The 11,302-nt window shown below is 46.7% G+C and overlaps 3 protein-coding genes across 5 annotated transcripts; 1 reads left to right on the plus strand and 2 right to left on the minus strand.

Moving 5' to 3' along the window:
- Positions 1 to 43: 43 nt before the first annotated feature.
- LOC108161938 (aspartate--tRNA ligase, mitochondrial) lies at positions 44 to 5,072 on the plus strand. 2 transcript variants are annotated; one of them, XM_017296370.2, is made up of 8 exons: positions 44 to 143; positions 449 to 590; positions 661 to 865; positions 938 to 1,435; positions 1,495 to 1,673; positions 1,735 to 1,824; positions 1,883 to 3,346; positions 3,414 to 5,072. In XM_017296370.2, exons 3-8 carry the CDS (start codon positions 664 to 666, stop codon positions 4,293 to 4,295), a joined length of 3,315 nt encoding a protein of 1,104 aa, XP_017151859.1. In that variant the 5' UTR covers positions 44 to 143; positions 449 to 590; positions 661 to 663; the 3' UTR covers positions 4,296 to 5,072. The 2 variants fall into 2 exon arrangements, with proteins under 2 accessions (XP_017151859.1, XP_017151858.1); XM_017296369.2 differs by having other exon boundaries at positions 45 to 220.
- LOC108161940 (phospholipase A1 member A) lies at positions 4,257 to 8,058 on the minus strand. The gene is made up of 4 exons (XM_017296374.2): positions 6,792 to 8,058; positions 6,366 to 6,722; positions 5,876 to 6,307; positions 4,257 to 5,818 (listed from the first exon to the last, which is right to left on the minus strand). The coding sequence occupies exons 1-4, from the start codon at positions 6,826 to 6,828 to the stop codon at positions 5,220 to 5,222; spliced, it is 1,425 nt and encodes a 474-aa protein (XP_017151863.1). The 5' UTR covers positions 6,829 to 8,058; the 3' UTR covers positions 4,257 to 5,219.
- Positions 8,059 to 8,147: 89 nt separating this feature from the next.
- LOC108161939 lies at positions 8,148 to 10,254 on the minus strand. 2 transcript variants are annotated; one of them, XM_017296372.2, is made up of 2 exons: positions 9,684 to 9,846; positions 8,148 to 9,576 (listed from the first exon to the last, which is right to left on the minus strand). In XM_017296372.2, the coding sequence occupies exons 1-2, from the start codon at positions 9,744 to 9,746 to the stop codon at positions 8,257 to 8,259; spliced, it is 1,383 nt and encodes a 460-aa protein (XP_017151861.1). In that variant the 5' UTR covers positions 9,747 to 9,846; the 3' UTR covers positions 8,148 to 8,256. The 2 variants fall into 2 exon arrangements, with proteins under 2 accessions (XP_017151861.1, XP_017151860.1); XM_017296371.2 differs by having other exon boundaries at positions 8,148 to 10,254.
- Between the last annotated feature and the right edge of the window lie 1,048 nt (positions 10,255 to 11,302).

Here is an 11,302-nt window from a genome sequence, read left to right on the forward strand (position 1 = left end):
ATTTGGAAGCTAGATACATCGATACAATGAGTATCGATAGGCGCCCCAGGCATCAGTGTGTTGGCCATCGCTAGGCGTAGTTCTGAAACAAAGCAAAACAACCATTTTTCATTAAAATTCGTTATCAGCGTGATACAGTTTAGGTGCGTTATTATTCTGGCGTTATTTACTTAGTTAACAAAAGTGCAATTCTGGCCTTGCAATCGCATCACCTACTACGGTACGTTCTCATCGAGTTTGGCATGTTTTTCGTCGGCATTTTCGCGACGCCCGGCACACAGTCGCGATATTGTGTATGTGTGCAGTTGAGTCCAATTGCCACTGTATGCGTGGTGTGTGTGTATGTGTGTCTCGCGCTGGGTCTGAAAATTTTTTACATCAGCGCTTGCATGCGGCCATAATTAAATAAAAAACGCGATTTGTTTAAAAAAATGTTATTAATTTCCAGGACGATTTGGCGTAGTCACCAGAGACTGCAACTACAAGCAGCACTCGTGCACCGTGCCGCGGCGAGCAGTGGAAAATTAAGGCGGGACCAGAACTCCTCAATTTCATTAGCGCTAGCGGAAGAGCCGGTTGATTGTAGTCACGTAAGTGTGCCGTGTGCCTGGATTTTTGCGATTCTAGAAATAGTTTACCATGAGCTATACTCCCCGGCAGATAATGAGTGGTCGGTATCGGGGCGGTGGCGGTGGCGGTGGCGGAGGCGGCGGGCGTTATGGCGGCGGACCCGGTGGTCCTCCAGGTGGGCCAGGCTATGGAGGTAGTGGTTATAATGATTTTGACAATTATCGTGGCGGTGGCAATGGAGGCGGAAACGGTGGCTACAACGATAACTTCGGGCCAGGGCCCAATCCTTTCAACAGTAAGTCCCTCAAACCCAGTTTTATCCCAGATTTTCCACTATATGTATATATTTCGTACTCTCATGCTGCAGTGGGCCCCAACGTTTCCTACAATGACATGATGCAGCTGATGAGCGCCATGGCCAGCAATATCAACATGAACTCGCAGCCCCCGCAGCCCATGAGGCAAAGCTGTGGCGAGTTGCGGAATCATCATTGTGGCCTGTTTGTGGAGCTCTCGGGAAGGCTGATCAAGAAGCGGGTGAATCGCTTCGCTGAGCTGAGGGATCGCAATGGTGGCGCCTGCCAGCTGGTTGTTCTCGAGGACAAGCATCCCCGGGTGGCGCGACGGATGAATAATATGCCCGAGAATACAACGCTCACGATTGTGGGGCAAGTGATGAGGAGGCCGCACAATTCCTGCAATCAAACGATGCCAACGGGCGAAATAGAGGTTGAGGTCCAAGATATCCTCAACATACATTTCCCGGCGAGCGGCACAAAACGGGCGGGCGATAAGCGCAGCTACAGCACCATGGTGCAGCAGCAGAGCACCCAAGGCATCACCAGCACCGAGTATAAGATTGCAAGTGAGTTTCAAAGAGAGAGAGCAAAGATGTTTTACTAATTCAAATAATCATTTCAATAGGGAACGAAAACATTCTGAAATACTTTGAGAATCGCGATCTAACGTGCAACGATCTGAGGCGCGATGATGTGGGAAAGACTGTTACTCTGGTGGGCTGGATACCATCCACGAAAAACAACAAATTCTTACAGCTTAAAGATGGCTATGGCCAAACGCAGTTAATGATTGAAGATCAGTCGGTGAGTCGGTCTATCGAGTATATAAATTATATCATTAAATGTCTCGAATCTTTATCCACAGCTAATAGACACCTTTATGTCTACGCCCGACCAAACTGTGCTCCAAGTAGTGGGAAAAGTGCTGGGAAGACCCAAAGCCAATATTAATTTGGTGAGTTTTGAAAGAATTCCTATTATTGACTATGTCATTGATCGTATACATCTTTCAGAAATACGACACTGGCGAGGTGGAGGTCAGTGTGACTAGCGTTAAGATCTTGAACCCCGATGACCCATACGATGGCCCCATTAAACTCAAAGAGAAGCAACAGAAGATGTCCATTGATGATCTCGAGGCAGAAGAGGCCGCCGCCTGCGGCTCCTCCCATGCGGACACCAACAATGGTGAGCCCAAGGAAGACCTCGGACCAGAGGCCACATCGTCCACCAACAATGGCAGCAATCCCGAGCAGCGCGTAAAGGTAGCCGATACGAATAAGTTTGCTGATCGCACACACAATTGCGGTGAGCTCACATCGAATGAGATCAACGAAAAGGTTGTCATCTGCGGATGGCTAGAATTCCAGCGAATGAACAAGTTCTTCATACTGCGCGATGCCTATGGCCAAACGCAAGTGCTGCTGTTGCCCAAGACTAAGGGTCTGGAGGAGTATGCAGAGACTGGGGTGCCCATTGAGTCAATTGTTCGTGTGGAGGGCACGGTTATACCGCGACCAGGGGCCACTGTAAATCCCAAAATGAGCACCGGACACGTTGAAGTGGAAGCGGATACGGTACTTGTTCTGAATCCTTCCAAAAAGAACCTGCCCTTCGAGATACGTAAATTTAATCGAGCTGGAGAACGACTCCGCCTCACGCATCGCTATCTGGACTTGAGGTTCAATGATATGCAGCACAATCTCCGCCTGCGATCGTCGGTCATCATGAAAATGCGCGAATATCTGGTCAACTATTTGGGCTTCGTCGAGGTGGAGACGCCGACTCTGTTCCGACGCACCCCCGGCGGCGCTCAGGAGTTTGTGGTGCCCACCCGCAAGGCCGGACACTTTTATTCGCTCGTCCAGAGCCCGCAGCAGTTCAAGCAAATGCTAATGTCTGGTGGCGTCGATCGGTATTTCCAAGTGGCGAGATGCTACCGCGACGAAGCCACGCGTCCCGATCGTCAGCCGGAATTCACACAGCTCGATATAGAGCTGTCGTTCACCAGTCGAGATGGCATTATGCAGCTGATTGAGGAGACCCTGCGCTATTCGTGGCCCAAGCACCTGCCCAAGCTGCAGACTCCATTCCGCCGCATCACCTATGAGGAGGCACTGGAGAAATACGGAAACGACAAGCCCGACACACGCTTCGGCTTTCTCTTGAACAATGTTTCCGAAATTATCGACAAGAGCGAGGAGTATAAGGGCAAATATGAGGGCGGTCTTGCTGCCTATGCCATTGTGGTGCGAGCGAGCGAGGCCTTCTGGAATGGCGCTGCCCGCAAGCACTACGAGGGTCTCGGCAAAGATTTTATTGGTACACTGTTCGTGCGCAAATTCGGTCCCGCCACGGATGTACACGATCGACTCGGCAAACTGCTGGGCGAGCAGGTAGCCAATGAAATTACAGAGAAGTTTGATCTCGAGGAGAATGATCTGCTCTTTCTGGGCATTGGACACAAAGTGGAAACAGTAAGTTTATTGGAACTCTACGCCCGTTAATCTCTACAATCTCTCTAATATTTTCTTACGCTTATAGCGCGCATTGCTGGGTCGCATTCGCCTGGATTACCACGATTTTCTGGTAGAGAATGTCAAGATGAAAAAGCCCAATGGCTATCGCTTCCTTTGGGTCATAGATTTTCCTCTGTTCGAGCGTAATCGCGAAACAAATCAGCTAGAGAGCGTTCATCATCCATTTACGCAGCCGCACATCGATGATTTGGATAATTTTGCCACCAGCTGCGAAAACCTAGAGAACATACGCTCACAGGCGTACGATCTGGTGCTCAATGGCCAAGAGGTGGGCGGTGGCTCTATTCGTATCCACGACCGCGATATGCAGCAGTTTATATTGGAACAGATCCTCAAGATACCACACGAGCATTTGTCACATTTACTGAGTGCCTTAGAATCGGGCTGCCCGCCGCATGGTGGTATTGCCCTAGGCCTGGATCGCCTCATCGCCATATTGTGCAGGGCGCGGTCCATACGCGATGTGATTGCATTCCCCAAGTCGCTGAATGGACGAGATCCGCTCTCGAACGCACCCGTGCCCATTTCCGAGGAGGACATGAAGCTCTATCACCTGTCGGTGCTGGAGGAAGAGGATGCAAGCACAAACAGCACGTCGCTCGATCAGGAGGATGATGATCCCGATCGAGTACGTGCCCCACCATCGCCCATGTCCGGCAACAGTGATACTGAGCAGCCCGAAATGGAGGTGGACATCAAGGTGGAGGCTATCGATGAGCCGCAACCAGAAAAACCAGACGAGGAGCCAGAGTCGTCAGCAGCAGTCCCAGTCGCAGTCGCAGACGCAGAAACACCTGAGTCCCCATCCCCGCCACCCCAGCCGGCAACACCAGTCCCCGCAGTGCCGACAACGCGTGCCAAAAGAGTGGTAAAAAAAAAGGTATAGGGCTGATCCTCAGCAACGGCAGCAACGCAACAGTCAGTGGCGATTATTATTGTACGGATTAGGATTTTACGTAAGCTCAGAAGTCGGGGACGGACGGACAGACGGAATGGGAAGGAAGGGGAAATTAAAGCAATCATCATAGCATGCTACGCTTGTCGTCGTCGTCTTCGTCAGGGCGGGGGATGTTTTCTACTCGTAAATGTACATGTAATTGTATACATAACCCAGCCCCAGATACATCCTATCTCCCAAATGGTAATCCCTGCATAGAAAATAGAGGAATAGAACATACATACACAGAAAATACGATTTCCGAACCGGCACTCCACATTCTTCAAGTCCATTTCTAATTAATATGGCGTTAAAAATTTATTACAATTTACAATTAATACAAATCTGCTATTGTATTCCGGAATTGTTTAAAATTATACGATGCTTGAATTATACGATTAATCCATACACTACGTTTCACAACTATAATCTTCGCAAGCCCAATCATCAAGCAGAATCAATTTACAATTCAGTTTTGAAATTAAGGCCGCTCTCGATAATAGTCCTTATTAATCCCATAATGGTACACCTACCTTTAGCTCTAAATTATACTTTTTTTTAACGAACTATTGTATTGTATTGTACTTTTTTTAATATTTACAAAATCTATCATTTATTTTTCTTTATTTAACTAATTTATTTATTAAAACATTACTGCTCTAGGGCTCAGGAATAGATCTATATTATAATGCTGCATGATTAAATCTTAATTCAGTTGCAACTTTCGAATAGCGGTATAGTTTTGAAACGCACTGTATTTGCATTTGTTGGATATCACCTCACAATGAAGATTGCATTCGTTAATTATTAGTAAGGAAATCGGGGGCAAGGGTGGGATTTAACTGCTCGAACTAGCATCGATCCAATCTGGCGCTACTTCAGCTTTGGCATAGCGAATATATTATTTTCTATGAATCCATACGTGAGATTCCTCCGATAATCCCACCATTCCATGGTTGGCGGAGATTGCAAGGCCAGCTGGCGATCATCTGGATCAATCAAATCCTGCTCCTCTACGGATTCATCGTCATCGTTTTCCTTGTTCTCCGGACTAAAGCTGGTCCAGTGCTCATAGGGATCCCGGCCACTGGGTGACATCGCCAGGTTGTTGAAGTTGGCAGCCAGTTTGCCAAACTGATCGATGTGCTGCAGCAAAGGATCCACACTCTGATTGGGCGGGGCCTTTACTTGATTGGGAGGAGCTCGCATATGCGGTTGCTTGGCCCCCAGTGTTGGCAGATCCGTCCACTTGCCCAGGGCATAGGGAGCGCTGTCGTTGGTGTCGATCATGAACATTCCTCGAGTGGTGGAACGAATGTTATCGCCAGCCTCCAGCAGGAAATTCGTGGGAGGACACATTCCGAGCAGGTAACAGATGTAGCCGCTGCATGCCCAGCCCCAAAATCCCTTAGGTGAGCGTATGGACTCCAAGAAATAGGCAGGAGCACGCTGATGACTGCAGGCAAAGGAGTCTACAGAGGGTAACCAAAGTTAATCTTCAAGTTTAGTTGTCTTTTTGTGCATCTTACTTATCTGCTGTCCATTACAGCCTGGCTGCATGATGCCACCATTCATATAAAAGTCGGCGTGACCACATCTCTCCAGCTTTCCCTGGACGAGGGCATTCGTATGATACACATCCACATATGTGGCGTCACTCGGATCCAGCTTATCCGCATTTCCAGATGTAATAAACAGCGGCATCGCCGGGTCCAACCCCGTAATCCTTGGTAGCATAAACGATGTAAGATTCCTTGCTATATAGTTGGGAAGCTGTGCCCCGAGGGAGAAGCCAATCACATGGATATCCGTGTTGCCCGTCTCCACAAGACGCTCCACCAGCTGGGCCGTGCACGTCCCAGCATGACGAGTATTGTGTACGGCACTGATGTAACAGGGACCCGGAGACAGAACGCTCCAATCCACATATATAATATTGTAATCCGATTTTGAGAGGTATTCTAAGGGGTGGGATGAATTGTATGTTTTAATTGTTAATGGACAAAGCTTCAATCTCACCATCTCGCATTTTCTGTAGGGGATGTAGAAACATATCCGAATTATAGCCATGGATGATGATCTTTGTGGGATGCCTGGGATTGAAGTAGGAGGCTGTTAGATTCGACTTCTCCAGGCTATCATCGATGTGAAGGCATTGTCTATCCATTGCATTATGTCGCGTGTATATATAATACTTGACATCTGGATCGGGACAACTTCGGCCAACGACCCACTTGCAGGGACCTAGAGTAATGTCTCTGTTTGTGGGAGAAGGTGTGACACTTGGGGGAGGCACTGTAGTGCCATCATCTTCATAGGTGGGCAGTGGTTTGCTGGTTGCAAAACTCCTGGTTGAAGCTGCCTGGCAAATACTGACTGGGGATAAGAAAGATGATGACTTTTTCTTTTCCTTAATTTTTAGTGCACACATTGATCTGTACTCACGCAACGCCAGTACACCCAACAGGTACATATAATGCATCTTATCCCTTTAAGTTCCACTTGATATTTCCAATGATTGAAGACAAAATTTCTTTCAGCGCTTCATGGAGCGTTTGAGCTGAACACGTTGGAGAAACTGAAGGCCGGCTGGCAAGTTAATACGATTTTGGCCAAATTGTAATGAGTGAACATGGCCACGCGTATTGGTATGAGTGAGAGTGGGGCTATAAAGTGAGAGTTGCGGGTGGAAAAAGTGAAACCATAAAGAGAATTTGAAGTCAAACGAATGTCTGAGATACTATTAACATATGTAACTATGGTATGTTTTAATAACGCGGCTTATATTTACGGTTTAATCCCATGATTTTACGAGTCCAAAATAAACTATTAAGGTTTCGAAAGCTCTTCCTATTTCCACATGGTATTTGTACACTCTGTCTTCCATAACTCATAAATGCATTCGCACAACACTCACATCCTCACTCATTCAATCACATCGTTCTCTCAACGCATCGACCACACAGGCACTTACACTCACCACCACTGCCGATCCACCGATCAACACTCGCCTACGTGTTTGTGGTTTCAATTGTCAGCAGAATGCGTTTGCTGAATGAAAACTTTTTGTTGTCATCGCCAGAGATCTCGGCGCACGTACAGGGGCGAATGTTCGCCTGTCTTTTGCATTTATAGGAATCTCATGTCTTATAGAAATTGTAATCGCGCATGGCCTTAACCAGAATCTTATACCATTATTGACTCAGACTCGCGACGCGAAACCCACATAGATAACTCGGTGCCAGTACTGAATACTGGGTTGGATATTTTTCCCGACCCAGGTCAATGAAAACAAATCTGAATGAGATTAACGTTTTGGTTGGGTTTTTCTTTATAGACCACCTTCGATGGATACAATTATGTGTTGTGGCTGCCATAGTAGGTGATTTATTTTTCTGTTCTGGCCAGAAGTGTGTTTCTGCTTGAATAGCTCCGTGGAAGTGTTCCTCATGGTTTTCCAATTTATGGCCGATACGTGTGTCTAGAACACCCACGAAAATTCCCTACAAAAAACCATACTTTATATATTCTATATCTGTTCCTATATAAATATATATGTACGTGCGAGTATACCAATAATCTTCTCAACGGAATGTCAAAAAAAAATGCGAATTAATAGACAGACATATTAATGTACATTTGCCACCCGTACCCACCCACCCACCCAGACATGTGGGTCTGAGATTGGTAATTTCGTCAGCTCCATTAAATTATTTATAGGATATTTACATATGTACAAGTCTTAAGGCTATTTAGAAATTAACATTTGGTTGATTGAAAATCGTCAATACCGTTCGAAAATAGTACTTAAATAGATACATCTTTATTAAAATTCTCCAATGCTTATCTTTTGTGATTTGCAGCGATGGTTTTTTTTATGTTTTCTCAAGGTCCATTTACTAATTTCAGATTAATCACACATATTAATCATACACCTGGCTGGTGGATTCATAGGCTTATCGGGCTTCAAGCCACACTTGAAGGCCTCTTGGAACTCTGGCATATTCATGTATCCCCGATTCAGTTGGGCAGCAAAGATATCCGTCTGCCGGCTACACAGTTGCTGGGCCACCGCATAGAAGAGCACCCGCTGGGGATCCAGATGGAAGTACTTCAGAACAAAGGCCTCTGCAAAGGCGAAGCGCTCGCCCTGAAGCCAGAAGCGATAGTCCTGCAGTGAGGCCTGAAACGAGCGATAAAAAAGGAAGATCTCCCCAATCTCATCCGCGCTGAGCTGCCGGTAAATGGGTGCTAGTCGGGAGTCGTACTGCTGCAGCGACTGCCGCTCCAGGCAGTCCAAGGCGGTGTATCGTCCATCAGTGTCCAGTAGGAGATGAGACTGGCGCCACAGCTCCAGGCCCTGGGTGGCATAATAGTGATAGGTGGGTCGATGAAGCGATAACAGCACAAAGTGCAGAAAGTGTCGCAGGAAATAGGCTGGTCCATTGACATCCTCTTCGTCGATGTAGGGGGAGATGAAGCTGTGACGAAGCTGCGCTCGTCTGAGGAGTAGAAGGTTCCTATGGAAGGCATTGCTGGAGAACCCCAGGTCCCTGTAGTTATGGTTTAGCTCCGTGATATTCAGGTAGGCCTGAGCATGGGACTGCAGCAGGCGTGCCACCTGCAGCTCCTTTCGTTCCACGGATGCTGGGAGCAGATGGCCATACCAATCCCTTCGAGACAGAGTAGAGCGACGCCGCTGTTGGAAGCGGGTGGTATGGAGTTGATAGGAGGCCAGTGCCACCTCTCGGCTGATCTGAGGGCTAAGGACATGCCACTGCCAGTACTCGCAGTGAAGTAATCTCTCAAACTCCTCGGCCAGCTGGAAGCAATCGGTATAGAGGAGCTGCTCCTTGAGCTGCCACAGCACATAGTTGTAGACGATGCGAGGTTCCGTTTGCCGAAGGACCTGCCAGGCTTGGCTGATCTTCTGCACATCCAAAGGGAGTTTTCGAGCCGTCTCCAGTTGCTCCTCAGTGAAGTTGAGCGTGGCGAAAAAGTGTTGGAAGTACTCCATGGTGTTGTCGTCGAGAAGTAGCTGCTCCTGATCGGGTCTAGGCGTTGTCCCGCCATTTCTTGTAAGACTCCTGACAAGCGGAAGTTCTCCTCTCATTCCTCGGCATAGGATTCGCATCTCGTGGGCCACTATGTGTCCCACATTGGGGTGGCGACCCTCCAGGACATCTGACATGCTCGACTGGAACTCCGCCAGGCTGGGACATGGTAGATCCTGCAAGGGACTCACATAGATGGTTTGTGGGGCAAAGTAGATGTGGAGAAGTGTTGGAAACCCATGCGCCGCGAGCTGAGCGGAGAGAGCGATCCAATTGAGCCTACCATCCAGCTGCCTGCGTTCCCACTGATGTCGGAGGAAGGGCCAGGCGGAGAGAACTTCTCCATGCTCTCTCAGGAATGGGATCTCCTCCAGCAGACGCTCCCAATGCGAGAGCTGGGGCTTCACGCTCAGTACATGGCTCTCCCCTCTGCTTCGACACTCGGAGTATAGTTGGGCGATCAAGCGACCGGATAACGTCTGGAAGTTTCCATATTGTGCCTGAAAAAAGAGCATTCGATCTTGTTTGTTGTACAGATACGGTGGCACTTCATCCTCATCCACCAGCGATTGATCAAAGTTCCCACAGGCATGGGCATAGAAGTCATCGCAGGGATCGGCCGAATCATTCTTCATTCGGACCATCTGCCGGAGATTGCTCTTGTAGAGTTGGCTAAAGAATTGCCCCGACTCGATCTCCGATTTTGCCTCGGCTTCCGCATATTTGACGTTCTTTCCCAGCACCAATTTAGTGACTATAACTAAGCACACGGTTAGCAGTAGCTTCCAACGCATTATTTTCTAATCGTCCGCTCGTTACTTTGGTTTCGCGAAAACTGCGCAAAAATTTCGTCTTTCCCAGAGAGTGAGGGACCCCGAGAGACCTTAATGATAAGCCTCAACAGCTGTGGATTGAGCTTAGCTTCTATCGGAGTTCTCCAAGTTCTCACTGCTCTCTGAGCTGCTCAGTTTCTCATAGAGTGTTCCAGTATTCACTCGCCTTGACCTTAAAGATTTGTTGATCCGTTGATGACGAAATGAACAATAATATATGTATATACGAGAGTGTATTTATGTACATGTGTTTTTGTATGCATGTACATATGAGCATTATGAGAAATGGCACGTCTTGTTTTTCAACAAAGAAATATGAAATAAGTTTACTGGAAAAACTAGTTAAAATATCGAAACCACGCTTGTGTTTCCAATCTAATCTCAATCTTTCTTTTTACTACTAATTATTCAGGACGTTTTAAGTGTTCCATCTATTGTATATGACCTTGTACGATATATCAAAATTGATCATGTATTTCAATTTACTTTTCAGCAGACAATCATGCACTTACACAATTTCCACCGAATTTATACCAAATACTACGCATACGCCTTGTGTTCACAGCTGCCTTAGTGTCCAGCAGCCGCAAACACTCTCACGTATACATTAAATGGATTTTACTCAAACAAAAAAACTACATATTTCGTAAATGCATTTTCCAAAAATAAATTTAAAATTTCTGATCAATTTTTAAAAAGCTTTTTCCAATCGTCAAATATTTCATTCTGATTTCATCAGGGTTCGAGTTCAACTAAGAGAAAATTCTCTCCTCCACTTTCCATAATTGTTTTGGTCATTAGGTACAATATGGTTTTAGCACATAAATATAGATGTACATATGTCCAAAATATGTACCTTCAAATATGTATATAGAATGTTTGTCCCGTCGTTCCGATTGTTTTCCGCCATTTGCGCAGTGCATTTTCAAATTGACTTAATGACAAGTGTCAGCTTTGCGGAAAGTGTGTATTTTTTATAGAAGTCATGGACCTAATATAAGCGACATGTTGTTTATGAAAGTGCTGGGTGGTGTTTAGACATAAATATATATCTATAATCTGATGCATG

Source organism: Drosophila miranda, chromosome 4, assembly GCF_003369915.1.
Source record: "Drosophila miranda strain MSH22 chromosome 4, D.miranda_PacBio2.1, whole genome shotgun sequence".
NCBI lineage: Eukaryota > Metazoa > Arthropoda > Insecta > Diptera > Drosophilidae > Drosophila > Drosophila miranda.

What these genes read in the sequence shown, in the direction of transcription:
- LOC108161938 (XM_017296370.2), top strand. Translation starts at nt 664, where the DNA reads ATGAGTGGTCGGTATCGGGGCGGTGGCGGTGGCGGTGGCGGAGGCGGC. An exon ending in CACCGAGTATAAGATTGCAA is followed by an intron (nt 1,436 to 1,494) that starts GTGAGTTTCAAA and finishes TCATTTCAATAG; the next exon opens with GGAACGAAAACATTCTGAAA. An exon ending in TTGGACACAAAGTGGAAACA is followed by an intron (nt 3,347 to 3,413) that starts GTAAGTTTATTG and finishes TTACGCTTATAG; the next exon opens with CGCGCATTGCTGGGTCGCAT.
- LOC108161940 (XM_017296374.2), bottom strand. Translation starts at nt 6,828, where the DNA reads ATGCATTATATGTACCTGTTGGGTGTACTGGCGTTGC. An exon ending in CCTACAGAAAATGCGAGATG is followed by an intron (nt 6,308 to 6,365) that starts GTGAGATTGAAG and finishes CCCACCCCTTAG; the next exon opens with AATACCTCTCAAAATCGGAT. An exon ending in CTGTAATGGACAGCAGATAA is followed by an intron (nt 5,819 to 5,875) that starts GTAAGATGCACA and finishes TACCCTCTGTAG; the next exon opens with ACTCCTTTGCCTGCAGTCAT.
- LOC108161939 (XM_017296371.2), bottom strand. Translation starts at nt 10,194, where the DNA reads ATGCGTTGGAAGCTACTGCTAACCGTGTGCTTAGTTATAGTCACTAAA.